The sequence below is a fragment of the Oratosquilla oratoria genome, chromosome 8, assembly GCF_046742065.1.
Source record: "Oratosquilla oratoria isolate Oo_2021 chromosome 8, ASM4674206v1, whole genome shotgun sequence".
In the NCBI taxonomy this organism is placed as follows: Eukaryota; Metazoa; Arthropoda; class Malacostraca; order Stomatopoda; family Squillidae; genus Oratosquilla; species Oratosquilla oratoria.
This window is the reverse complement of record NC_134784.1, coordinates 18,667,518-18,694,396: the sequence shown is the minus strand read 5'-3', so window position 1 is coordinate 18,694,396 and position 26,879 is coordinate 18,667,518. Positions and strand designations below refer to the sequence as shown.

General features: G+C 38.9%; 1 protein-coding gene across 2 annotated transcripts; it reads left to right on the top strand.

The window, feature by feature from the left end:
* Nucleotides 1-13,752: 13,752 nt before the first annotated feature.
* LOC143027459 (cyclin-dependent kinase-like 4) lies at nucleotides 13,753-25,957 on the top strand. 2 transcript variants are annotated; one of them, XM_076188748.1, is made up of 7 exons: nucleotides 13,753-13,956; nucleotides 18,752-18,873; nucleotides 20,614-20,777; nucleotides 21,132-21,329; nucleotides 23,778-23,920; nucleotides 24,650-24,775; nucleotides 25,786-25,957. In XM_076188748.1, the coding sequence occupies exons 1-7, from the start codon at nucleotides 13,789-13,791 to the stop codon at nucleotides 25,942-25,944; spliced, it is 1,080 nt and encodes a 359-aa protein (XP_076044863.1). In that variant the 5' UTR covers nucleotides 13,753-13,788; the 3' UTR covers nucleotides 25,945-25,957. The 2 variants fall into 2 exon arrangements, with proteins under 2 accessions (XP_076044863.1, XP_076044862.1); XM_076188747.1 differs by having other exon boundaries at nucleotides 24,650-24,793.
* The last annotated feature ends 922 nt before the right edge of the window (nucleotides 25,958-26,879 follow it).

The window sequence follows — 26,879 nt, the reverse complement described above, 5'->3', positions numbered from 1 at the left end:
ATGGATTTATGTATTAGTATTCATATCCATGTTTACCTTTCCATATTGCTAGGGTATATATATATATATATATATATATTATATATATTTATATATATATATATATATGAATAAAATCACCAGTGACGGTGATGTCAATCAAATAATTCCGACTGTCGTCCCCAGATTCGAACCGGGCTCGTGAAATCACGGCGCCATCGCCTTACCGACTGTGCTATCGACCTTATAAATTTCTCCAACCTGGAGGTTAATCTAGTTCCCGAGGAACTAAGTCAACTGCTAATTGCCGTTCGTACTTATTTTTATAGAGAACCAGGACAACTTGTAGCTAGTGGTTAGGCTGGTACGTTTCCTTGTTGGACTTATCGTTGTTGTCATATCTGATTTGATCGACATCACCGTCACTGGTGATTCTATTCAGGTATGACAACGACGATAAGTAAAGGTTCTACATATAATTTTTTTTATTGAACACATAACTAACGTTTCACTTACTTTAAAGCTTTGCATTTTCACCTTCTAATATGTTTAATACATTACCTAAGATTAGGTAAATGAAACTAAGAGACTTGTACTTTTTATTCTACACTTGATTGATATAAAAACAAAGATCACAGGAGTCTCAGTCTTGAGCAGAGATACTGGGGACTTAGGAAAAATACTTGAATTATAAAAAATTATCAAATATACAAATTCAAAACAAATAGAAATAAATATATATACAGAGAGAGAAAGATACGGAGAAAAAAGAGAGAATCAGTTTTATGGGTTTTATGAGTCTTGATTAGAGATATACGACTGGGAACATAAGAAAAATGTTTGAATAGGAAATTAAACTAATGTAGAATAAATAGAGATGGATAACTAGATAAAAAGAGTGACAGAGAGAAAAGGAGAGAATCAGTTTTTTGAGTTCTTTGAGAACTCGGCAGCAAGGCCAAGCTTTGTCACTGAACACAAGTAAAAGATCAACACATTTCATTGCAGACTCTGTGCTTACCTTAGTCAGAAGTAATTCACATTTCCACGTTGCTCTAGTATTAATGACGTCATAGTCAGGTGATAATAAGCAAGGCTTGACCACTTATTCAAAGACAAATGCGCCTAGCGTGACCAAATCAATGCCGGGAGTGTTCCTGCAGAGTTGAGACGACCTCCTTCAATACAGATGGCGAGTACTTTGTTAGTTTCCTTCTGACAAAACACAGGCGAATGATATGTACTCAAGGAGAGAATACTTTGACGTGACGTAGATCTCAGATTATCAAGACTTTCTTCATTGGATAACATTGCTTATCCTCATCAGTAACGATATTTACATAAGGCGTAACCGTGTTGTAGAAGTTAGTGCTAAATTTGTGCACCCAAGAATAAAGAAAATTATATAAAAAGTCTTATTGCAGTGGGGTATGTCAATATAGAAACATCACGAAAGTTTTCTTACCTGTGTGTCTATAAAACATAATTTACAGTCAGTATATAAAGACAGCAATTATATATGGATTTAATAATTAAGAAATAAAGAAATCAATAAATACTAAGCTATGTAGCGCAAGGAGGGAAGTAAAAAATTCACTGCTAGGGATAATACTGAAGGACAGGGAGAGGGAATCCTTGGTAAGAGAGCTGATTTGGATAAAATATTATAGAGAAGATAAGTGGACAAAATTGGAAATGGGCAAGTATCCAGAGCAGAAAGTATCAAAGGTAGTAAATCCCCGGTCACACTATCACGCCTCGAGTGAGTGAGTTTGGGCAGAAACGACTTGGTTTACATTTCCTTATTTTTCGAATCTTCAAATGTCAAATCATCTTCGCGTCATATGTTGTGAAGCTGAATGTCGAACTAAGAGAAGTTAAAGCTATACGAATAGTAGACACATTGTTGAATTGTAGACTTAGACGGGGTTTACACACAGACACGTGTCTAAAGTGATGTGTGAACGTGTGAACGGGGTATTTGGTTGTCGAACACGTTGGTTAAACCCCAAATATCCCGTTCACATGTTCACACATCACTTTAAACACGTGTCTGTCGAACCACGTTCGACGAAAAGTTAGACCGTTAGGCGAAGTCGACCTGCAGTTTATTAAATTCGTGACATTATGACTGGGGCTCAAGTGTTTGACTGACTGGAAAACAGATAGAGGGTATAGATATGAAATAGAGAAATATCAGGAGTGACATAGCAGAGATAGAGGCATTTATAAAGCGTTGGACTTCAAATTACTGGTAACTGACAATGGAGCTGAGTTCAGGTCGGTTCATAAATATGAATGATAGTTCAGATCACATTGTAGACGACCTCATTTAACAATGTTTCTTCCACCTCTTAACAATGTATTTTCGTTGTCAAAGTAATTCCATTTTCCATTTCCTTGCAATTTTAGAGACACTGGAAAAAATATATATACATATATATTCCTGGTAAAAATACTTTCGAATTCAGCAGGAAAACAGAAAATCTTTCCACCATAAGCATTGAATGATACTTAATTGTGTTTTATTACACTTCTTTCAACTTTAGAAAGCACTTTTGTTTGCTTTGTCTTTTAACACTAACTTTAACAATCTTACCTCTTCTACTACTGTTTTCTACCTTAAATATTGCTTTTACTGAAATAAAGTAGAGTAGGATTTTTAAATACAACACTTTTTCAATGTATTTATCTACAATTTGCTTTTAATCCTCTGAAGAATGAGGATTAGTAAGCAAAATTTAATTAGTATTGACAAAAAAAAAACGCTAAAATGTGACTACACTATTCCCCAGGTTAATCAATGTAGTATTAAAGTTGGGAAGAATGAGGATTAGTAAACAAAATTTATCTGGTATTGACAAAAAAAAAAAACGCTAAAAAGTGACGACGCTATCCATCAGGTTAATCAATGTAGTATTAAATTTGGTACAATGAGGTACAAAGTTGCTGTGTGAACATCGGCACCAAACTGACAACGATTTCATGTCTGTTAAAGTTGGTACAATGAAGTACAAAGTTGCTGTGTGAACATTAGCATCAAACTGGCAACGATTTCATGTCTGTTAAAGTTGGTACAATGAAGTACAAAGTTGCTGTCTGAACATTAGCATCAAACTGACAACGATTTCATATCTGTTAAAGTTGGTACAATGAAGTACAAAGTTGCTGTGTGAACATTAGCATCAAACTGACAACGATTTCATGTCTGTTAAAGTTAGTACAATGAAGTACAAAGCTGCTGTGTGAACATTACCATCAAACTGACAACGATTTCATGTCTGTTAAAGTTGGTACAATAAAGTACAAAGTTGCTGTGTGAACATTAGCACCAAACTGGCAACGATTTCATGTCTGTTAAAGTTGGTACAATGAAGTACAAAGTTGCTGTCTGAACTTTAGCACCAAACTGACAACGATTTCATGTCTGTTAAAGCTGGTACAATGAAGTACAAAGTTGCTGTGTGAACATTAGCATCAAACTAGCAACGATTTCATGTCTGTTAAAGTTGGTACAATGAAGTACAAAGTTGCTGTGTGAACATTAGCATCAAACTGACAATGATTTCATGTCTGTTAAAGTTGGTACAATGAAGTACAAGTTGCTGTGTGAACATTAGCATCAAACTGACAACGATTTCATGTCTGTTAAAGTTAGTACAATGAAGTACAAAGTTGCTGTGTAAACATTAGCACCAAACTGACAACGATTTCATGTCTGTTAAAGTTGGTACAATGAAGTACAAAGTTGTTGTGTGAACATTAGCACCAAACTGACAACGATTTCATGTCTGACGTCGTTAGCTCATAAATCAGCGGACGGCGTGGATGAGTTGACATAACCTTAACGAAGACCGGGGTCGCCACTGTTTGTCCACGCTTTGTTTGGTGTCTGTGACTCCTCCCAGCGTCGCAGAGAAAATAAATCAGAGACGGGCAAGGCCGATGTTGTACTGGAACCCATTTGCTTGCAGCTTTGTCTACCCATGCGTGCGAAAGCGGCTGGATATTATTATGGATTACAACGTACTAACAGGAGACTTTACGGTCTGGAACGAGGTCATATGCATGAGGACAAATAGATGACTTAAAAAAACGCATAAATGAGAAATAAGTGAAAAAATAAAAGAATTAATTATGTAAATAAATAAATTAATGAATAAGTAGATAAGTAAATAATTAAATAGATAAATACAAATTAATAAATATTTGAATAAATAAACGAGTATATGTAAATCAATGAATAGCTAAGTGAATAAATAATGTTATCAATTAATCAATCAATAGATTAATAGATTAATTGATAAGTAAAAAAATAAATAGATAAACATAAGTAAACATATTAACGTACACATAAACAGACAAATCAATAGATATAAAACAGATAAATGAATAAATTAAAAAAGAAAAGAAATGTGTGTAGCATAGTATTGATCTTAGGCGTAGTTCCAAAGACCTACATTAGCTGCCAATCAAGAAAGTCGACGACACAATGCTTCGTTTTTTGTGCAACTTGTATCGACCAAGTGAGGGATTAGATTAGACTTCTGGTTGTATTTCGCTCTCGTATAACTTTATGAAACGTCTATATGCTCACAGGCGTAAGTTTGTGTATGAGGTTACAAGTAGATATATGTAGAAGTGGTTACAGTTTTGTTTGTTAATAGAGGACTGCGTATAGATGAATGTTTATATATCTGTAATACTTACCTATACTCTCTCTCTCTCTCTCTCTCTCTCTCTCTCTCTCTCTCTCTCTCTCTCTCTCTCTCTCTCTCTCTCTCTCTCTCTCTCTCTCTCTCTCTCTCTCTCTCTCTCTCTCTCTCCTTTTCTCTCTCTCAAACTGGGTCGAACAAAATGTGATGCTCTGGGTAGAAGGGGTGATAAGTACGCAACCGACATCTTTCTACTTGGGGACGGAAGTTCGAAGTCAGTATTCTTTTTGAAAACAAAAAAACATTTAAAAGAAATTGATCTAAGTAGTGGTAGACGACAAACACAATTGTCCTGGACTAGAATAAGTTCCCCTTTTCTAATCGTTATCTAGTGAGAGACGATCCGTGTTCCTTCAGATAATGGATCTTTATTGATCCTGTTTGTAAGTGTCATGTGAGGCGACCAATGGCAAGAGGAGGTCGTCATTGCTATACAAGATCAATGCCCACAGTTCTCGTCCTGGTACACAACGTACCTCCTGCGTAGAGGCTGAAGGAGAGCAGGGATATTGTTCTTCAGGACAATATTTTTCTTTTTTCGACTGATACAGCTATAAAGTCTATGGACTTATCGTCAGAAACCTGATTGACATTCTGTTGGATAGTGTTTTTTTCATTATATTTGTTGGTTTCATTGAGAGGTTTCTTAAGGATTTTGGAAAAAGCGTTTTGTAAGAGTATTTCGTGTCGTCGGTGTTTGGGATGTGATCGTAATACCAGAAGTTTGATTATGTCCTTTATAGCTCTTAACAAGGAGATTTGGTTATCCTTTATTTACTAGAACCTGGAAGGACCAACAAAGTTCATCGTGAGTTAGGTTTAAGATGGGACTGGTTGTAAGTACTTTCTTAACCCATTGAACTCCGATGACAAGATGTCTTGTCATTTGGTCAAATAAAACAAAAAATCATAAAACACCAAAATGTTTGATCAAACACCAGAAAAATATGACGTCAGTCCTCGCTTCGCTGCGAGCGAAGCGAGGACTGACGTCATATTTTTCTGGTGTTTGATCAAACATTTTGGTGTTTTATGATTTTTTGTTTTATTTGACCAAATGACAAGACATCTTGTCATCGGAGTTGAATGGGTTAATGTATAATAGATTTTGAGTGAGAATCTCTTGTATCGTGGTAACTACCGTTCTTGATCACTTTAACGTAGACATTGACCCAAAAGAGAGACATGGTTTCGTCGCTGTTGGTCCTTTAGAATATGTCGTCAAGGTATATATTACTGATATCAGGGATTTTCAACAGAACTACCTCGTCTTTTGGTTCTTAAAAAATAAAAGAAGAAGAAGAAGAAGAAGAAGAAGAAGAAGAAGAAGAAGAAGAAGAAGAAGAAGAAGAAAAAAAGAAGAAGAAGAAGAAGAAGAAGAAGAAGAAGAAGAAGAAGAAGAAGAAAAAAGAAAAAAGAAGAAGAAGAAGAAGAAGAAGAAGAAGAAGAAGAAGAAGAAGAAGAAGAAGAAGAAGAAGAAGAAGAAGAAAAAGAAAGAAGAAGAAGAAGAAGAAGAAGAAGAAGAAGAAGAAGAAGAAGAAGAAGAAGAAGAAGAAGAAGAAGAAGAATAGGAAGATGGAGAAGAAGAAGAAGAATAGGAAGAAGGAGAAGAAGAAGAAGAATAGGAAGAAGGAGAAGAAGAAGAAGAAGAAGAAGAAGAAGAAGAAGAATAGGAAGGAGAAGAAGAAGAAGAAGAAGAAGAAGAAGAAGAAGAAGGAGAAAAAGAAGAAGAAGAAATAAAATCTGGGGATGCCCAACAGATATAAGTGTCACCAGACATGTTTCAGACTTTTTTTTTTCCCGTCTTCATACCAAGTAACAATGTCCCACCACTGGATCGAAAGACGTATGAAGTAACACAGTGAGTGCTGGGGAACTTGTAGATTCCCCGAATACCAACTTTCACACTCTTATCATAGATGGCCAGACAACTTTATGGAAGCTAAACAAAGTTCTCATTGCTCCAGACCCCAACAAAACGTGTATCCTAAATGGCCTAATTGTATAAATGTTAACAATTAAATCTTTTGGGCATTTTTTTCTCTATTTTGAGATCGCACTGAGATGTGAAAAGATCAGCAGGAGGTAAAATTCAAGTCGATGAAAGGCTTTCCACAAAAGCTAGCAGCCAGAAAAATAGAAGATAAAACGAAAAAAAAAATTATTACAATAGATTAAAAAAAAAAATGGAATGGTACTGAAGCCAGCTTTGTGTTTTCTTTCACGTGTACGGCGTACATAACAGTAGAAACTAAAGGAGAAATGGTTGCATAAATGAAGTTTACCAGTGTGCTGGTTGACCCAAAAGACCAAGGTGTTGGTAAGGGGAGGGTGTGTGTGAGAAATGAGGTCAGGCTGCTGAGGTCATTGAGGAGGATAATTATGTAATGTGAATTATGATTGAATGGAGGTCATTTTACCGGGTATAACTTTTTTTATTTCTAATTGTTGTTGGGTATTTCATCCACCTCCGTGATACCTTTTGGCAAGCAAAAGGAGTAATAGGATATATCACTTAACTACTATCAGTGGATAACGTGTCAAACTCTCGAGCAGGTGGTTGTGAGTTCGATTCCCGGGAAACGATACGGGCTATGTCGCATTGGTTCCCGTCAGCCCTTGCCAGACGCGGAGTCGACCTAACCATGGGCCTAAAAAAAAAAAAAATAATAAATAAATAAATAAATAAAAAAAAAAAAAAAAAAAAAAAAAAAAAAAAAAAAAAAAAAAAAAAAAAAAAAAAAAAAAAAAAAAAAAAAAAAACTTGCTGCAAGTAACATGGTTTACCCTACCAAGGATTTTTCACTTCCCACCTCGTAGGAGTGAGTGAGCGAGTGAAGTGTCAGTCTACTGCTTCATTCACCTCTCCTCCGTAGCACCTATTGGTAGCAATAGTTAGTCTGTACTATTCAACCTCTTTATACCGGGTGATATTTTCCTTTTTATTCTTGTTGTAGCAGAGCACTTTTATTAAATCTATGATACATCGGAGAGGGAGGAGAAACTATGGTCATACCTGACTGACTATAGCCTACCATTACAATGATTAATCTGGTTGATGAACGGTATGGCTGAGGCGCACATTGTGCCCCATCTTTTTCTTGTAATATGTTGTTACTGAGGTTTATGAACTTGAAGAGGAAATATCGTTTCCCAAGGCTGACCCTGTAATTGTCAACTGCCAAAGAGCTGACAGATTTATTGTTTTGGGTGATTTCATTGCGGTTAATAGCACCAACAGAGGTGACAATGATGTACAGTATATGTTGGTTCCTGTGGGTCTGTACAGCTTTGTTCGCCTGGACTTAGAAAAAAAAATCAGAAGATTGAGGATTGCTGTTTGCTGGTATTTAGGAAAGTGAGAGTTACCGACAATGAAATAGGGTTGGCTAATGAAACACAGTATGAATCAATTAGTAATTGTACAGCATTACAAGACAATACGTACTCTCACGTTGGAGAGGAGACCAAGACTAACCGAAGCCAAACTTACTTTGCCCGGTAAAACATACACAATTTGTCTTGGTTCTCCTACAAAAAGGTACAAATGAATATACAATGACATTAATAAAATCAAATATACAATAATAAATATACAATACTACAAGTACAGTTCGTCTTGGTTCTCCTACAAAAAGGTGCAAATAAATATACAATGACAATAATAAAATCAATATTCAATAATAAATACACAATACTACAAGTACGCTTGTCTAATATACAAGGAAGTTTCAATACTACCACTACAAGTGTATCGAAATAAACACCACAAGTGATGACGGAGTATTTATTAGTGCGACCTTAACTTGTTACATTTTTTCGAAAAAGCTGTCACAAGCAAAACGGCGAACTAATACAGGCTCCGTCCTTACATGGTGTTTATGTTTGCTGGTACCAATGGCAAAAACCAATATCGATGGACTTGATAGGGCAATGCCGGATATATGGCAAAGAAGATCGCTCACATGGTTGTTAGTACTCGACGAAGGATCCTACAGATCTGCAGAGTTTACAGGATTGTGAGTTAGTTCCTTAGGACCAACCATTCTCATGTGTTTTTAACTGTGAAATCCTGAAAATTTCCGAGGAATATCTCAGGATTTCATGTGAAGCTCAGGGATGATACATGTCCTAAACAGTATGCTGTAGTAATTTTCAATTAATTCAAAGTGATTAGCACTCTTGAAGATCTTGAAAAATTCTGGAATATTTTCAAACGTGAAATCAAGAGTTTTCAAGGGTCTTGCTAGAGAACGCCCAAGGTCAAGGAGTAATGTCATGGTATTGTGTGAAATCATGAAAGTAGCAGTTGCCGACAAGACTGACGAGTTAAACACCACATGAGGTGTACCAGAAAAAAGCTGTAATAAGCGAAACGTCGTACAAATAAAGGCTCCGTCCTCATATGGTGTTTAACTCATTATGTGAGATAGTAGAGAATAAAGATATGAGACTTACTACCCAAATGGCTGGGGAATTTATATCGTTAGATTAGTCACGTCTTGAAGAAGCGTAGAAGCTCGCTGGCTGAGTGGGTTAGGGCGTCGTTATTTGCGGCGAAGGCCGAGGTGAGGGCGGTTCGAATCCTGCCACCAGCGAAGTTGAACCAAGGGCATGGTTCATTAAGTTCCACGCTACAAGGCCCTCTGTGAGGGGCACCATCCTAGCCTCTCGATAAGGGGGAGTGTGTGACGTTAAACTATATCATTATTGAAGAAGAGTAAGAAGAGGTTTATCAGGGGAATCGTTGAGGATGTTAAGGTACATTTCATTGAGAATCACCTCACCACTGCCTACCTAGTTCTCTTCATATCTTTCACTCATGTGTGTAAGGTCCGAGGGATATAAAAAATATAATCATCCTTACCGATGCATCATTCATTATAATAGCCTAGACGATGAAATTAACCAAAAATAAAAAATATGTCCCGTGACTATAGTAGAGTTTGGTACAAAACATATCGACAGGAACACATACTATAATAAGAGAGATGGTTGAATATTTCAACCTTACGAAGATGTTTATCATCTGAAACCATCTTTATAACGGCGGGCTGTATTCGCCTAGCTTTGACGTTAGCTTGACTGCATCAATCCTGAGTCGGTGCTGTTGCTGTGATCGACCAGACAAACAGACAGACAGACAGACAGACAGACAAACAGACAGACAGACAGACAGACAGACAGACAGACAGGCAGGCAGACAGACAGACAGACAGACACACACACACACACACACACACACACACACACACACACACACACACACACACACACACACACACACACACACACACACACACACACACACACACACACACACACAAACAGACAGACAGACCGGCAGACACATAGACAGACAGACAGACAGATAGACAGACAGACAGACAGACAGACAAACAGGCAGACAATAGACAGACAGACAGACACACACACACACACACACACACACACACACACACACACACACACACACACACACACACACACACACACACACAAATATATTTTTTTTAATGGCAGATACAACGTTATGGTATTTCATCCTAAGGCTGTTCGTATGTTAGCTAACAAAGTCTTAACAAACGTGCCATCGATAATAACATATCTACCCTTTCAACAGGTTTACGAACAGTTTCTCCCAAAATTTCGTGAAGGTTCACCAACCTGAGTATTCGTGAATCAAAACTTTACCCTCTCTGGGCGGCTTTGTACCTGTTATTGAGTGCAGACGTTTCGTTCAGTCACCCCTACGGACCAGAACTATGCAGCTTTTTTTACACAATTGGAGATCAGTCTCCATTCTGAAATGATCCTGATAATTTCAAAATGGTACTATTCCTCTTTTCTATTGTTATTCTTAAATCTTTTCTTCCCTTGTATGACTTCATCTCTTTAGCTCGATACTGGTCCAAGGAATAGTGGAACTGGTTGCAGTCAACATTATATTAAACACTATTTGTAGATAGTGAGTCTGCGTAGGGACTCATTCTAGCTAAAGCCTTGTTTTAGCTGCAAGTTAACTTACTGAATGAGAATCAGACAAGAAATAATGGTCTCAAACTGTCAGGAAATATATATATATAATTTGGAAGTAGGTAGAAACAACTTTGCCAACCATGTAGTTAATGAATGGAATAAACTTCCTGCAGAGGCAGTACAATATAGTTCAGCTCGAAACTTTAAGGTTTGTTTAGATAAACACCTAAACAAGATACTGTAATGCCTGACGTTTATTTTATATTATTTGTTTATTTGTTTGCTATTATTTGTCTGTTTTTTATTATTATTTGCTTGCTTTTCATTTATTATTAGTTATCTCTCAATTCATTATTTACTATTTACATGTTTGTTTATGATTTTACTATACCTATGCATTTACTTATTTATCTAATTTATTATTATTTGTATTATTATAGTCTTTATTTATTTATTTATCATTATCATAATTTTTTCGCATCCGACCTAGTTATGGACCAAAAGGTCCCCTGTAGGAATGCTCCTCCTTTGTAATCTTTTGTAAAGTGTTGACACTAAGATAGTTTGGAGGCTAGTTTACATACTATCCGTTAACACTGGGCAAGAAGAGGGCTAGTTTACAAGTTACTAGCACTAGTAGCTACTAAACTAGCCCCGTGTTAAGGCATGAACATGCACGACATAACATTGTGAATAGACTCGTAACCAAGTAGGTACACAGACAAATGGTCCTACGACAACAATGCTTGGTGATTTGAATGATAGTTGTACACGCAGATCCCCCATGAGCTTTAATGGTTTGCTGTTTATTATAGATTTTTTCTGGCTAATACTAGATGATTTCATTCAACTGTGGGTGGCGTGAAACAAAGAGAAATTTTGGTCCATCAATATCAACGTTTTTTCTGAGATCACCATTGAATTAAGTGGATTTGTTGATTATAAAAAAATGTAGTTTGGATACAAGGCAGTATGCCGTTATGACCACGTAATTATACTACATGTCAGCAACAGACCAGACGTAACCTGCACTATCAAAGACATTATTGGTATATCAGTGTGTTGAATCGGTGTGCTAGCGACTGAATATAACAGTTTTAGCAGTGCCGGCGTTTGTGGGTGTTCATTCCCGGAAAATGTTCATCTGGTGACACGCGGACCGTCTGCCGCAAACGCGTTTGCACTTGGCCCCCTCCAGCTCTCCTCCCGGCTCACGGGTAACCGTTAAAAACAAGACCGGTGGTAGCGATAGCAACCCACAACACCCTGCCCAAGAGTCCTCGTCTCACCGCAAGACAACTCGTGCGGCCGTCCATGTTCTGCACGGAGTTCGGGGATATCCGTGCACTAATTGGTGGTATTTTGATTGTCCGCTCGCTCATTTGTCCGCACGCATACACACATGCATACACGGGCACACACACACACACACGCACACACACACACACACACACACACACACACACACACACACACACACACACACACACACACACACACCTCTCATGGCGCTGTGGTTAGAGCTCTGGCCTGCCACTACGGAGGTCCGGGTTCGAACACACGACTCGGTGGCGCGGTTGATAGAGTACTGGTCTGTCAGCACGGAGGTGCATCAGCACCTAGTTCGAATCCTGCCCAGGGCCGAAATTATTTCGGTATCGCTGCGCTTCGGGTCGTTACTCTGACTCTCGTGGGCAGGAAGTTCGGGGTGTGTGTGTGTCCAAGGTCATAGCATTACCCATAGATCGGTCATACAAGCTCTGAGCTCTCTGCTGGGGGGGAAATAGCTGTCGATCACGAGTCAAACACGTGATCCAAAGACCAAGGTGAATACATACACACACACACACACACACACACGCACACGCACGCACACACACGCACACACATATACACACACACACACACACACTAACACTAACACTAACACTAACACTAACTCATTCAATTTGAGACTTGGTATGATAGATTAGAGAGTGAATATGTATATATGTATATGTATATGCATATGTATATGTACCGGTATATGTATATGTATATGTATATGTATATGTATATGTGTATGTGTATGTATATGTATATGTATATGTATATGTATATGTATATGTGTATGTGTATGTATATGTATATGTATATATGTATATGTATATGTATACGTATATGTATATGTACATGTATCATATATGTATATGTATATGTATATGTATATGTATATGTATATGTATATGTATATACATATATGTATATGTGCAGGAGAAATCACTTGAACGCGTGATTTTAGTATGCAGATAAAACACTAGGAAAATATAATATATTTCATTTGCGTATATGTATATGTATATGTATATGTATATGTATATGTATATGTATATGTATATGTACATGTATGTGTATATGTACTGTATATGATTATTACTTGGTCTGGCTATTTGAGCACACTGACCAAAATTTGTGGCTTTTTCAGCTATGGTGGAGAAATCTCCCCTTAACTATGGTCAGGATCGATGATCTATACCCTTTTCAGGTTAGGGTCCGTCTTGTAGCTGTTTAATTGCATTTCCTAGTCCCTGTCACAGTGATTATTGCGTGGTAAACTATGAGAGTAAGGAAATCATAGAGAATGTTATGCTTTTGCCAACATTAAAGGAAATGCTGGTCATATGTCATTGTTAGAGGACATGGATTTGCTCTGTTTTATGCTATCGTCTGGGAAAATCCTGTCTACATATTATGAGAGTAAGGAAATCATAGAGAATGTTATGCATATGCCACCATTGCAGAAAATGCTGGCTATATGTCATTGTTAGAGGACATGGATTTGTTCTGTTTTATACTATCGTCTTGGAAAATTCTGTTCACATATTATGAGAGTAAGGGAATCATAGAGAATGTTATGCTTATGCCAACATTAAAGGAAATGCTGGTGATTCGTCAATGCTAGAGGACATGAATATGTACTGTATTGTGTTATCGTCTGAGAATTTTTTTTCACATATTAACGATAGAAGGAATACTAAGTATATGTTGGAGAGGGTGTTAGGTTTCCGTAAACGTTTTGACTCTGTTTACAAACGTTCCATCTCTTCCCAGGCGTGCCCGTGTGCCGTCACGTCTGATGGACAAGTACGAGAAGCTTAGCAAGATCGGCGAGGGCTCCTACGGAGTCGTCTACAAATGTCGTAACAAGGAGACGGGCACGCTGGTGGCCATCAAGAAGTTTGTCGAGTCCGAGGATGATCCACTGATCAAGAAGATCGCCCTTCGTGAGATCAGAATGCTCAAGGTGAGATGAACAATAGACACCTAAGCAAGATGCTGTAATGAGTGTCATTTGTGTTATCACCCTTCGTGAGATCAGAATACTCAAGGTGAGATGATGAACGATAGACGCCTAAGCAAGATGCTGTAATGACCGTCATTCATTTTTTTGTTATTTGTTCATTTGTTTTGTTATCCTTTGTCTGTTTGTTTATTGTTATTTGGTTGATTCATATTCATTATTAGTTATATGTCAATTTATTGTTCTTTACTATTTACCTGTTCGTTTATTAAGTATACCTATGAGTTTATATATTTATTGTATTGATTATTATTTATATTATTGTAATTTTATTTATATATTTATTTATCTATTTATTTGTTTATCTATTTATTAATTCATTACTATTTTTTCGCATCCGACCTAGTTTTGGACCAAAAGGTCTCCTGTCGGCATACTTCATCTTTGAAATCCTTTCTTGGATGATGTATGGTTTTGCTATTTTGGTCAATTCATTCTGACCCATATCATATGAGAACTAATATCTCTTTGTTTTCAGCCGCATCAATGGATTTTTCCTTATTGTAATATATCGATTTGTAAGGGAATTAGCATATACAGATATACACTTCATACCAAAATATATATTCACATTGATCTAATGTAACACGGAGTAAAGAGTTCCAGGGACCGTAAATATATGCATATACATATATATATATATATATATATATATATATATATATATATATGTCAGGGGGGCTACAAATCTGGTATATACTCGGTATTATTGAGAATGGACGTGAGAGAAAAGAAACACAAAGGCACACACTAACACGTGTTTTTATTGGATAAAACAAAGCACAAATAATCTATCTGAATACATATGATACATATCACCTGTGTGATATATAGCACAGCCTACTAAATATATATATATATATATACATATATATATATATGTATATATATATATGTATGAGGTGTGAAGACAGAATGAGTGGTAGGGTGGTGAGTTTAAACACCAAGAATCCGTTGAAGTTTTATTTCTGACGTTTCGTCCAACTAGGACTTCTTCAGAGTGTACACAAATAGAACAATGACAACTTATATACCCGCACAGCTCACCCCGTTCCCCCTCGGTCAATGCTGCTGCCATCTCTCTTTCGTCTTGCCTCATGGATAGCAAGAGCACAAATAATCTATCTGAATACATATGATACATATCACCTGTGTGATATATAGCACAGCCTACTAAATATATATATATATATATATAAGAACAATATGTATACTAAACCACTCCTCGGCTCTGCAGGCGCGAGGATGAATTCTCCTCGAGCGTCGATTCCTTCTCCAGACGATCTCCTCCAGACGAGTCCCCTGTGTCCTTCTCCTTGGTGGACGGGCGCACGTCGCCGGGATCCCTTCAGACGAGTCCCCTGTGTCCTTCTCCTTGGTGGACGGGCGCACGTCGCTGGGATCCCTTCAGACGGAGGTCCGTCTCGAAGTATCTTCAAGATCCTTCGTGCCCTCCCTCTGTAGAACTGGGAGGGGGGGAAGTCCGTCTGTGGAACTGGGAGGGGAGGGGGGGGGGTCCGCCCACAACGGCAAGCAGCCGTAAAGTATCTTTCTTTATCTCCATGTCCTTCCCTCTTGCACATCCGGGAGTGTGAGGTAGAGTGGGTGGTGGCGATCTGCGCATGCGCATAGCGGCAGCGGTGACCCCGTAGTTGGGCCTAGTTGGCAGCCCTGGGCAGCTACGCATGACCTCACGTTACTCTGGCGTGGTCAAATTCCTCCGGCCTGTGTCAGGTGCTGACCACGCCGACCAGCTCCAAGCTTCCATCTCGGGTTGAATCACGTGGTCAGCGGGGGACGAAACGTCCGCGCTGGCAGTCTTCCAATGACGGAAACAACTCGCGAGCGGATCGCGAGTTAAAAAGTGTGCCTATCTAGCCTTGCTACCTCGATCTTGCGGTATGAGCGAAAAAGCTCAAGATATTTATTTTTCCTTGAGGGAAAACTCCTTCGCAAGATCGAACTGCTGCGGCTTCTCTGGCCAATACGGCATGGCATAGAAATGTCGAATGTCTGTGTGTGTATGTATGTGCATGTGTACTGTATACATAAAAAAACGATGTCTCCTTCCTCCAGATCTGGGGACAAAAAGATACAGTAGTATTTGTTCAACAAAAATTTTCAAGTCTGGACAATAAGACTGCCTACAGCTCACGCTGGCTAAAACTAAACTCTCTCTACAGCTTCACTAGGCTGGAACTAAACACTCCTACACCTCTGACTGCCTACGGCTCACGCTAGCTGAAACTAGACACTCTCTACAGCTTCACTAGGCTGGAACTAAACACTCCTACACCTCTGACTGCCTACAGCTCACGCTAGCTGAACTACACTCCTACAGCTCTGACTGGCTAGAAAAATATCTAAATTCCTCTACAGCTTCACTAGGTTGGAACTAAACATTCCTACAGCTCTGACTGCCTACAGCTCACGCTAGCTGAAACTACACTCCTACAGCTCTGAATGGCTGGAAAAACTAATCGCTCTCTCTACAGCTCCACTAGCTGGAAACTAGGCACTCCTACACCTCTGACTGCTAGCTGAAACTACACTCTCTACAGCTTCACTAGGCTGGAACTAATCACTCTCTCTACAGCTTCACTAGCTGAACTCTCTCTACAGCTCTCACTAGCTAATACCTAGTCACTCTCTACAGCTCTTACTAGAAACTGTCTCTCTCTACAGCTCTCTCTAACTAGAAACTGTCTCTCTCTACAGCTCTCTAACTAGAAACTGGCACGGGTGGCCTCTTCACCCTACCTTGAAAAACTCGACACACTGACTGCTCTACGGGCGACTTGTGTCGCGCCTGACCTGCACACAGCGAGCTACGGCCTACTCTACCGACTGCTCGGGTTGGATCCAACAGCTGTGGGGACCAGCACCTTGTGTTTCTATCTCTCTTTTCTCAACCGAGTCCCTGTTCGACGCGCCAGTGTCAGGGGGGTACAAATTTTGTATATACTCGGTATTATTGAGAATTGGGCGTGAGAGAAAAGAAACACAAAGGCACACACTAACACGTGTTTTTATTGGATAACAAGAGCACAACTAAACTATCTGAACACATATAATATATATCACCTGTGTGATATACATATAAGAACAAAATGTATACTAAACCACTCCTCGGCTCTGCAGGCGCGAGAATGAATTCTCCTCGAGCGTCGATTCCTTCTCCAGACAATCTCCTCCAGACGAGTCCCCTGTGTCCTTCTCCTTGGTGGACGGGCGCACGTCGCTGGGATCCCTTCAGACGGAGGTCCGTCTCGAAGTATCTTCAAGCTCCTTCGTGCCCTCCCTCTGTAGAACTGGGAGGGGGGGGTCCGCCCTCAACGGCGTGCAGCCGTAAAGTCTCTTACGGTTCTCTCTATCTCCTCGTGATCTCCTGCGTCCTGGTGCCCTCCCTCTGTGGAACTGGGAGGGGAGGGGGGGGTCCGCCCTCAACGGCAAGCAGCCGTAAAGTATCTTTCTTCATCTCCATGTCCTTCCCTCTTGCACATCCGAGAATGTGAGGTAGAGTGGGTGGTGGCGATCTGCGCATGCGCGTAGCGGCAGCGGTGACCCCGTAGTTGGGCCTAGTTGGCAGCCCTGGGCAGCTACGCATGACCTCACGTTACTCTGGTGTGGTCAAATTCCTCCGGCCTGTGTCAGGTGCTGACCGCGCCGACCAGCTCCAAGCTTCCATCTCGGGTTGAATCACGTGGTCAGCGGGGGACGAAACGTCCGCGCTGACAATATATATATATATATATTTATATATATATATATATACATATATATATATATTTATATATATATATATATATATATATATATATATATATATATATTACAGGTGAAAAATGTAATTCCACATATGTTAATCATGTGCAAACCACAGTTGGAGCAAAAAAAATGGAGGCAGGGAATCTATATATTTCGATTGCAAACTGCAGTTTGCAAATCCTTTCAGGAAATACAAAAAAAAATGGAAGAATGAGTGCTAGATAAGTAGCACCATTGACAAGAAATAGGGGATCATTGGGAGAGGTCTCTACCCTCGGCTCATGTACATGTATATATATATATGTTTGCAGAAAAAACACTGGGAAATAAGAAACTTAGTCCAAACGTTTTCGTCTATTTAAGACATTATCAAGGAATACGTCTTAAATAAACGAAAACGTTTGGACTAAGTTTCTTATTTCCCAGTGGTTTTTCTTCAAATTATTTTCACGTGTGCTTTGTGTATTACTACAAAATATGTATATGTATATGTATATGTATATGTATATGTATATATATATGCATATGTGTATGTACTGTATATGTTTATGTATATATATTTATACCTGCTGCAGTTGCCACACCACCAGTCTTTATGTAAAACCATCGTATTTATTAACATTTTGCCAATTTGCATCATTCAGTCTCCGGAATGGGCATGTTTTTTTTTTTTTTTTTTTTTTTTTTTTTTTTGACCGATGGTTTAGCCCTCATAGGTGGCGTAGAGTTCTTAGAATAAGAACCCTAATGGTGCATGTAAATCAGATTTCCGTCTATTATTTTTGAATGAATTTTATGTGTTTGCTACTTATATCAAACCGTAGTTAATGGATAAATGTAATCGGGTGAGGTTTCCGAGATCTACACTAAAAGTAATTAATTTTCTTCTAGAAAATGATCGCATCATAATCCTGCTGTAATCTATTTTGGCACCATGGCAAAGTAATCTTACTGTATCTTCTTCTTTCAGCAACTGAAACATCCTAATCTCATCAATTTGATCGAAGTGTTCCGACGCAAGCGGAAGCTACACTTGGTTTTTGAGTACTGCGACCACACCGTTCTCAATGAATTGGAAAAGAATCCCAAAGGGTGAGTGAACGCGAGTTCGAGTGTGTGATCATAACAGTAGAACCAACAGAAGACCCTGTGGACAGTTGAGCTTCACTTACACGCAATCTGAACTTATATCTTCCTTAAAGTGAGGGAATCTCAACTTGATTCTATCTATTCTTTTATTTATTTTTTGTAGCAAATACGTCTTCTTATATTGATTATGACCCATGGTAGTGGGCGAGATACACACAATCTGAACTTATATCCTCCTAAAGTGAGGAAATCTCAACCTGATTCTATCATTTCTTTTATTTATTTCTTGTAGCAAATATAATGTCTTGCCACATTGCTTATGACCCAGGGCAGTGGGCGAGATGCAGGGATGACCCGTCACCCAGGAGGAGCCATGATAAGAGGGGGGGAGTGGTAGTGAATAGGAGTGGAGTATGTGGGGATGGATTATATTCTTTTGTTTTTTGGATACCTCCCTTGTAAAGGGGAAAAAGCCAATGATGTATGTATATATGCATTTCTTTTTATCACTGCTGGTCTCTATATTTATTTGCAGTCTTTCTCTGATTGTAGTGATATTGTCTTTTTCATTATTACATCTATTAAGGTAAAGTGTGAAATAAATTGAGGATATAAAAGCACAATCGTCCTGATTCGTCAGTAATAACATTTGAAAGGTAAAATCCCATTGCTAAAAAATCATAATACAATCGAATTTATTCATTCATTTAATTCCAGGTATTTATTTTCCATTCGACTTAACCTGATAGGAATTTGCATCACCCACAGTACTGAATGATTAATTTCCAAGTTTTGGATTTCAATAGATTAGTTATGAACCATGTATTACTTTTTCTTATTTTTATGTTTGATTGTAATAGCGTCTCTCACAAGGGACCATATATTTCTACATCTAATTGACATCCACCCAGTTATAATAAATAGTCTACAGTACTCTCGCTTCAACAACATTTGCATGGTGATGTAGACTTGGGTAAATAGTTGTTTGCTCGATGATTTCTGTGTATCTACCACTGTCGTGGCGAATTATTTACATTTGATAATGACAAATACCAAATTATTTTATTCATTTGAACCAGTGATATCCTGTCTAAAGAAGGTCTCAAAAGAGCCCATGTTCACCCTAAAGTAGCCTTAAGGTTTGCCATCGTTGGCTTTGCCAAAGGCAAGTCTAGAGAATTACATGACAAAGTACGTCGCCCTTTGACCTATAAGTCGCTGTTATTGATGAGATGGAGCCGCATTATTCTTCTTACCTGTCCAGCACAGGGACGTTCTTTAATTATATTTTTCGGCTTAAATAAATTAGATTCGGTAGAGCTGAGAAAATTAAACTCTATTTTGAAAGTGGCCTTCATTGATCGAGACCCCTTTAAAGCTCGATTATAGCCTTTTTGTGTTCCAAAGTGTTGCCGGTTCTTAGCTGGAACACAATTATCAAAGTGCGCCACCACTACAGAGCAGTTAACTCTCTCACTATCTTCGTGTGTGTGTGTGTGTGTGTGTGTGTGTGTGTGTGTGTGTGTGTGTGTGTGTGTGTGTGTGTGTGTGTGTGTGTGTGTGTGTGTGTGTGTGTGTGTGTGTGTGTGTGTGTGTGTGTGTGCGTGTGTGTTTGTGCATGTCTGTGTATATGTGAGTGATTGCATACACACGCGCGTGTGTGTATGTCTCATTATATTTTTTCCAGTATCCATGTTATCATTGCCCTGTTTCTGTAAATAAAATCCTTTTCCATGTGCCCAGGTGTCCAGAGGCACTGGTGAAGAGCATCACCTACCAGCTGGTACAAGCCATCAAGTTCTGTCACGCGGGGCAGACCATTCACAGGGACGTCAAGCCGGAGAACATCCTGTTGACCATAGACGGCGTCGTCAAGCTATGTGACTTCGGTTTCGCTAGGCTAATGAGTTAGTGTCATCTGTCCCTTCCAACGTTAATGGCAATTTTGTTTTGTTCGCGTTATTCTTTTCTTTTGAATCTTGTTTTGTTTTCTGTTCTATGTGAAATATCAACAGTGATTCTGAAAATGGTCTTTACGTATAGGATTATGCATATACACATGCGTATGCATATACATATAAATATGCATGTACATATACATATACATATACACACACATATATATATATATATATATACATATATATATATTTACATATACATAAAGCATTTATACACGTACATAACAAGAAGCTACCATTTTTCGTATAAGGGTAAACCTTATTTTATGAAATGAGCTCTTTGTCTTACCTCTTCATCAGATCCGGGTGAGAACTACACAGATTACGTGGCCACGCGGTGGTACCGAGCTCCAGAACTCCTGGTGGGTGATACGCTCTACGGACCCCCTGTCGACGTTTGGGCCATTGGCTGTGTCGTGGCTGAGCTTGTAAAGGGTGAGGCACTCTGGCCGGGCAAATCTGACGTCGACCAGCTCTATCTGATCAAGAAAACCTTAGGTGAGTGGATTAATAAATCAACGTAGAGGCACGCACTCTTCACATGTCACATCACTCATGATGTTTGGTTTACTTATGATTTTTTACTTTTTTGAGCACTAACACTCTAAATGAGGAAATATAGAAATATTTTTAGTAGAAAAAATGATGTCGTGGGATTATGATGGCATGGCAATAAATAATTTTTTCCTCAAATCCCTTTGAGGCAGAATTTTACAGATAAAGTTAAGAAATTAGCTCTGACTTTTCCATCCTTTTGGAACAAATTAGTGCTATATTCGCAATAATAAAGTCAACGAAGGATGTCCTAAATATTAATTATACATTTGGTTTCTTATTTTACTTTGATTAAACTAGATCAGCACTTTAAATACATCGTAAGACCTCACAACATCCTTCAGATTTTTGTAAAGGTATTCTTGCCCGAAGATATATTTCTATCAGGTTCTTCACATGTGTTCAAATGCGTTCAAATAAAGAAACTTACTTCAAATATAATGTCTCTCCTTGTACGCTGATGTTGTAATTGGAAGTATGTTAGTCTCACATTTGCTTAGGTGCTGATTCGAATCCAAAGTTCCCTCTAAGGCAGCGTTTCCCAACCTTTTCCGACCATAGCACCCCCTGTTGTCATGTCTAAGCAGTCCAGCGTCCCTATCTTATTATTAGAAGGATTAAAGAAAGTGAAGTGTACTGCTTGATGATCTATTTTCTTGATTCCTTAGAATTGAAAGAAAATGACTATTATTTGTAGAAGAAATGAGAACACCCTAGGAAAATATAATAGCATGGAAAAGTCAAATATGGGTATGTAAGTACTTGGTTAACAGCAGCCAAGGAAGCAATCGGCAATATGGATGACCAGGATTTACCCAGTGGGAAAAGATAGTTTCTTAAAATTAATCTCTCTGTGTATCAGGTTCGGGCCTTTCACGTTCAACGATAAGGAATACTATCATATACGTGGTCTGGCAAGGGGAAGTCCGCTTAGTGCAGTCCTAGTATCCTTATACATGGAGGTTTTGGAAAGAGATCAATTCATGACGATAACGGAGAGAGGGACGCATTGGTTTTGCTACGTAGACGACGACCTTGTCATTGCTCCGGAGAAGATCTATTTCACAACTAAGCTCAGTAGGCTGAACACGGTGGACATAGATATGCAATTTACAGTGGGACATGAGGTGGATAAGAAGTTAACTTTTTTAGACGTAGTGATTTGGAGAATGAACATTAGTACGGTGAGTTTCTCGGTCTACAGAAAGACAACAACAACAAAAATCCTCTCATTCACAACTTCTCGGTGCACAGTGAAAGGACAAAGAGAGGAGTAATAATTGGATTTTTTACTCAGAGCGTTCCGGGTATGCAATGAGGAACATATCGACAAAGAGGTCGAATACATTTTCAAAGTGTTTTCAGGACTCAGATACTCAGAAGGATTACTACACAGTTTAAAAGAAATAGCGCTTAAAACATTGGAAAGGAAAAAGGATGAGGTAAAGGAAGCTAAGGAAGTTAGCTTTATTGTGGTTCCCAACTCCAAATACACGAAAGAGTTTGGACATTTATTCCGCAGAAAAAGGTTGAAGGCTGCTAGTTCATCTAGTACAAAGATTGGTGAAATAGTGAGGGGTAAGGGGAGAAGAGGCAACATTGATAACAGCGTGGTATACAAGATACCATGCGGCAGCTGTGACCTGAGCTACTTCAGTGAGACAGGAAGAGACCTACACAAGCGAACATATGAGCACAGAAGTGACCTGAGAGCCCAACCAACATTCAATGCATTGATTGTTCACGCGGAACAATACGGACACTTACCCAACTGGAACGGAGTAGAAGTGTTGCAACAAGGGTTAGACAAAGAGGAAAATAGTCGAGGCAGCATTCATAACATCCCAGCCTTGCTGTAACCATTGGGACTTTTTTTTATTATTGTTAAATTGTCCAAAATTAGTTGGTTAGTACTCCGAGAGTTGAAGGGGGTGAGAGAGAGGAATTGAGTAGGTTAAAAAAGGAACTCGGCATCGAGCATGCGGGTTATAATTATGTTGATTTATTGTTCATGTATGCACACTATGAAGAAGTTCTGTTAAGAGCAAAACGTCAGTGAATAAAAACTGCAACGATTCTTGGTGTTTATCTCACCACCCTACTATTCATATACACACATATACATATACATACATATATGTACATACAGTATATATACATATATAAATGTATGTATATATGTATAGACATGTATGTATGTATGTATGTATGTATGAATGTATGTATGTATGTATGTATACATATGGGGCCGCAGATGTGAAGCTCTTTGCTCCCCCTCCCTCCAAAAAAGATTATGGGCTCAGGTTAAGGTCTGAAAAATTATTCGGTATTTGGTCTTTCTAGTTTACCTCATGTTTTGACGTCTACTATTAATTTTTTTCCTTTCCTCAGGTGATCTGATCCCCCGCCACATGCAGGTCTTCCGGAACAACGAATTTTTCCGTGGACTTACCATCCCAGAGCCGGATATTAGAGAATCTTTGGAAGCAAAGATGCCAAAAAATATACAACCGGAATGCCTCGACTTCATTAAGGTAAATAAGAACAGAAAGTCGTGTCTGCATAGTAGCTTTTGAAAATATCTTTGTAAATTTAGTCTTAGACATCACGACAAATCATGATGGTTTTTGAAAAATGTATACATTATTTCATTTAGTTGTTACTTCATGGCGGCTGAAAATATTTAAGAGAGATAAAGAAGATCTGTCTTTTCATTGTATGTAGATACACCTTCTTAGTAATCACTGAGGCCCTAAATATAAATGTTATTAAAGTTAATGTACTTTTCAATAATTAAGACAAACGGGTCTTTGAAGCCATTGATGTATTTATAGTAAAAACAAAAGCTTGTATTTCATCATACTTGGATGATGCGTTTCCAGCATTGGGCTTTGTATAGCCATGTTCTGTTAAGCACTTCACTACGATGATGCAATTCAAGGATCTCGTTCTATTTAAGGACACATTTTAGGTAGTTGATGATGCTGTAGAGGCTGTGCTAATTCGCATTTAGTGAAACAGTCTCTACTATCTTCTAGAATCTAGACAAAATCTTTTTATTAATACCTTGAGGCTATTTTCCTTGTCTCTTTATTTCCTAGTGCGAAATAACTCAAATATGACACTCCTAATGCGATTTAAAATCATAGACTGAATAGTGACTGAAGAAAAATCGAAAATGACTTACATTTCACTACTTATTGTCTAGTGAGAAAGACAATATAAGGTCCTTTACTTCCACTCACGATCTTCCTCTCACACAGAAATGCCTGGACCATGACCCGAACAAGAGGTGGACTTGTGAGCAGCTTCTCAAGCACGACTACTTCAAGGGCTACAACTTCAAACTCCCGGATCACGAAGTCGAGGAGTACGACTGGCATCGTCGGGTAAGAAACACACCAAGGGTGAGTGCATGACCACTTCCTGACTGTTCCTCCCCTCCCTCAGTAGCTAGTTTGCGCCAAGGCTTACTATCAGGACTACTGAGTAGCTAGCTAGTTCCCGAGGCTTGTCGTGACTACTATTCAAGCGCGACTCATGGAGTTGCCCCATTGCAACTGCCCCTTCCTTGCCGTTGCTGCCAACGGCCACCTGTTACAGATGCTGTTGAAGAGGAACTGCGTAGACATCTTTGAAATAGAGTGAAGGCAGACCCCAGCTGTGGTAGGGCTGACGTAGGCAAAGCACCTTCAGTCTCCTTATAAGAACAATCAGTTTGCACAAACCCGACTGTGATTTGAATTCCTTCTCTGCATTGCTTTTATTTCCTTATGAATTGGATTATGCTCAAACACTGCATGCATTTCTTTATTTATTTTTTCATGATTATCTATAATTTGCTGATAAATTGCTTCGTTGAGAAAAAGTTTCTTTTCAAGAGGAATCTAGAAATTCATATGACATTGCAAATATTGGTTACCATAAAACTAGTTCATTAACGGAAGTCACCAGTGAACCAGAAAATAAATATTAGGATATTCAAGACGTTACAATTCATGATAATTACTATAAGTAACATTAAAAACATATGTAATATCTTAATGTAATCACATGCAGCATATGCACACAAATGCACACATGCACATAAAAAGACACATATAGACACACATACACAAACGAACAGACACACATAACACACACACACACACACACACACACACACATACATATACATACATACATACATACATACATATATACATACATACATCACCACGCTTTCCACTCTGACTGTTGCCCCTTGAACGCATGCGGATCACTAACCCTTCCTAATGCCACGTCCACACCCACATCCACCCGCACGCCCACCGACAATCCCCTACCCTCCCGAGTCCACATAATCCACTCACCATGACGCTGCCAAGCCAAATTATGACTCCTTTCTCGATCCCAACAGAATTCCTCCGTCTCGGGATCAATGCTCTTGCCGCAGTTGGCGTCAAATAACGGCGGCAGCATTGGGGGCGGCGCGTCACTTTCGACGGCTTCTTCGCCCGAAGTCCGTGGTCCCCACGCCCGTGGGGCTCGCAACTTCGACCACCTCCCTACGATCTGACAAAATGGCCTCGGCTTCTACCAATCCCCCGTCCTTCCTCCCAACGTCATGCCACCGCCGGCGGCGGCCGCGGCAACGGGGACGAGCTCCACTTCGCCGCCCCATGCCAAGACCACCACCACCCATCCTCGACCTCCGGCCAGCCCTCCAGCTCAGGGGGTCAATCGCCCGTCACCCCTACTCAACACAGCTGACCTCTATGCTATCCTCTACCGCAAATACAATTCGTCGTAAAAGGGCAATCGCCAAAGAATATTTATTCTTTTTTTTTTATGGTTTTATCAGTAATAGGTCTTGGTCAGATTTTTTTTTTTTTTTTTACTCCAAAATACCTCAATATAAGCTCGAGGTATATCTTTATCTATTTTCTCTAAATTATCTACCTATACATTATTTTTTATTTATCAATATATGTGGTAATTTGTTTATTTATCTATTTAACTATTGATATATTCAATAAGTTATGTATGTATACATTTCATTTTACTATCTATTAAATATTTACTTATATATCCATTTATATTAGCATTCATTCAAACTTATATATTTTGTCGAATACGGTGGCTTGTTCTACACAACATAATTTCTTAACGATTTTTTCGATTTTCTTACAATCTTTCGTTCTCCTTCCTAAAGCGGCAGGAATCTTTGGTGGTCATTTTTGGTACTGTCAAGAAAGCATTGATAAATTGTCCTAAATTCAGGACTTTAGGCTCTCCAGAGCCTTTTCCATTGAGGTTTGCCTTCAAGAACTTGTGTCCCGCCAGTGATGCATGCTTAAATGCTGAGAAAACAGACAACTTCATTGTCCTAAATTCAGGAATTCAGACCCTCCAGAGCCTTTCCCGTTGAGATTTGCCTTCAAGAACTCAGATATTTGGAGCTGTGTGTACTTGTTCCTGCCAGGTTTAGACTACAAAGTGACGCATGCTTAA

Bases quoted from the DNA above. Each gene is read 5' to 3' on its own strand.
- LOC143027459 (XM_076188747.1), top strand. From the start codon at position 13,789: ATGGACAAGTACGAGAAGCTTAGCAAGATCGGCGAGGGCTCCTACGGA. The intron at 13,957-18,751 runs GTGAGATGAACA...TTCTTCTTTCAG, and splicing joins GTGAGATCAGAATGCTCAAG to CAACTGAAACATCCTAATCT. The intron at 20,778-21,131 runs GTTAGTGTCATC...CCTCTTCATCAG, and splicing joins CGGTTTCGCTAGGCTAATGA to ATCCGGGTGAGAACTACACA.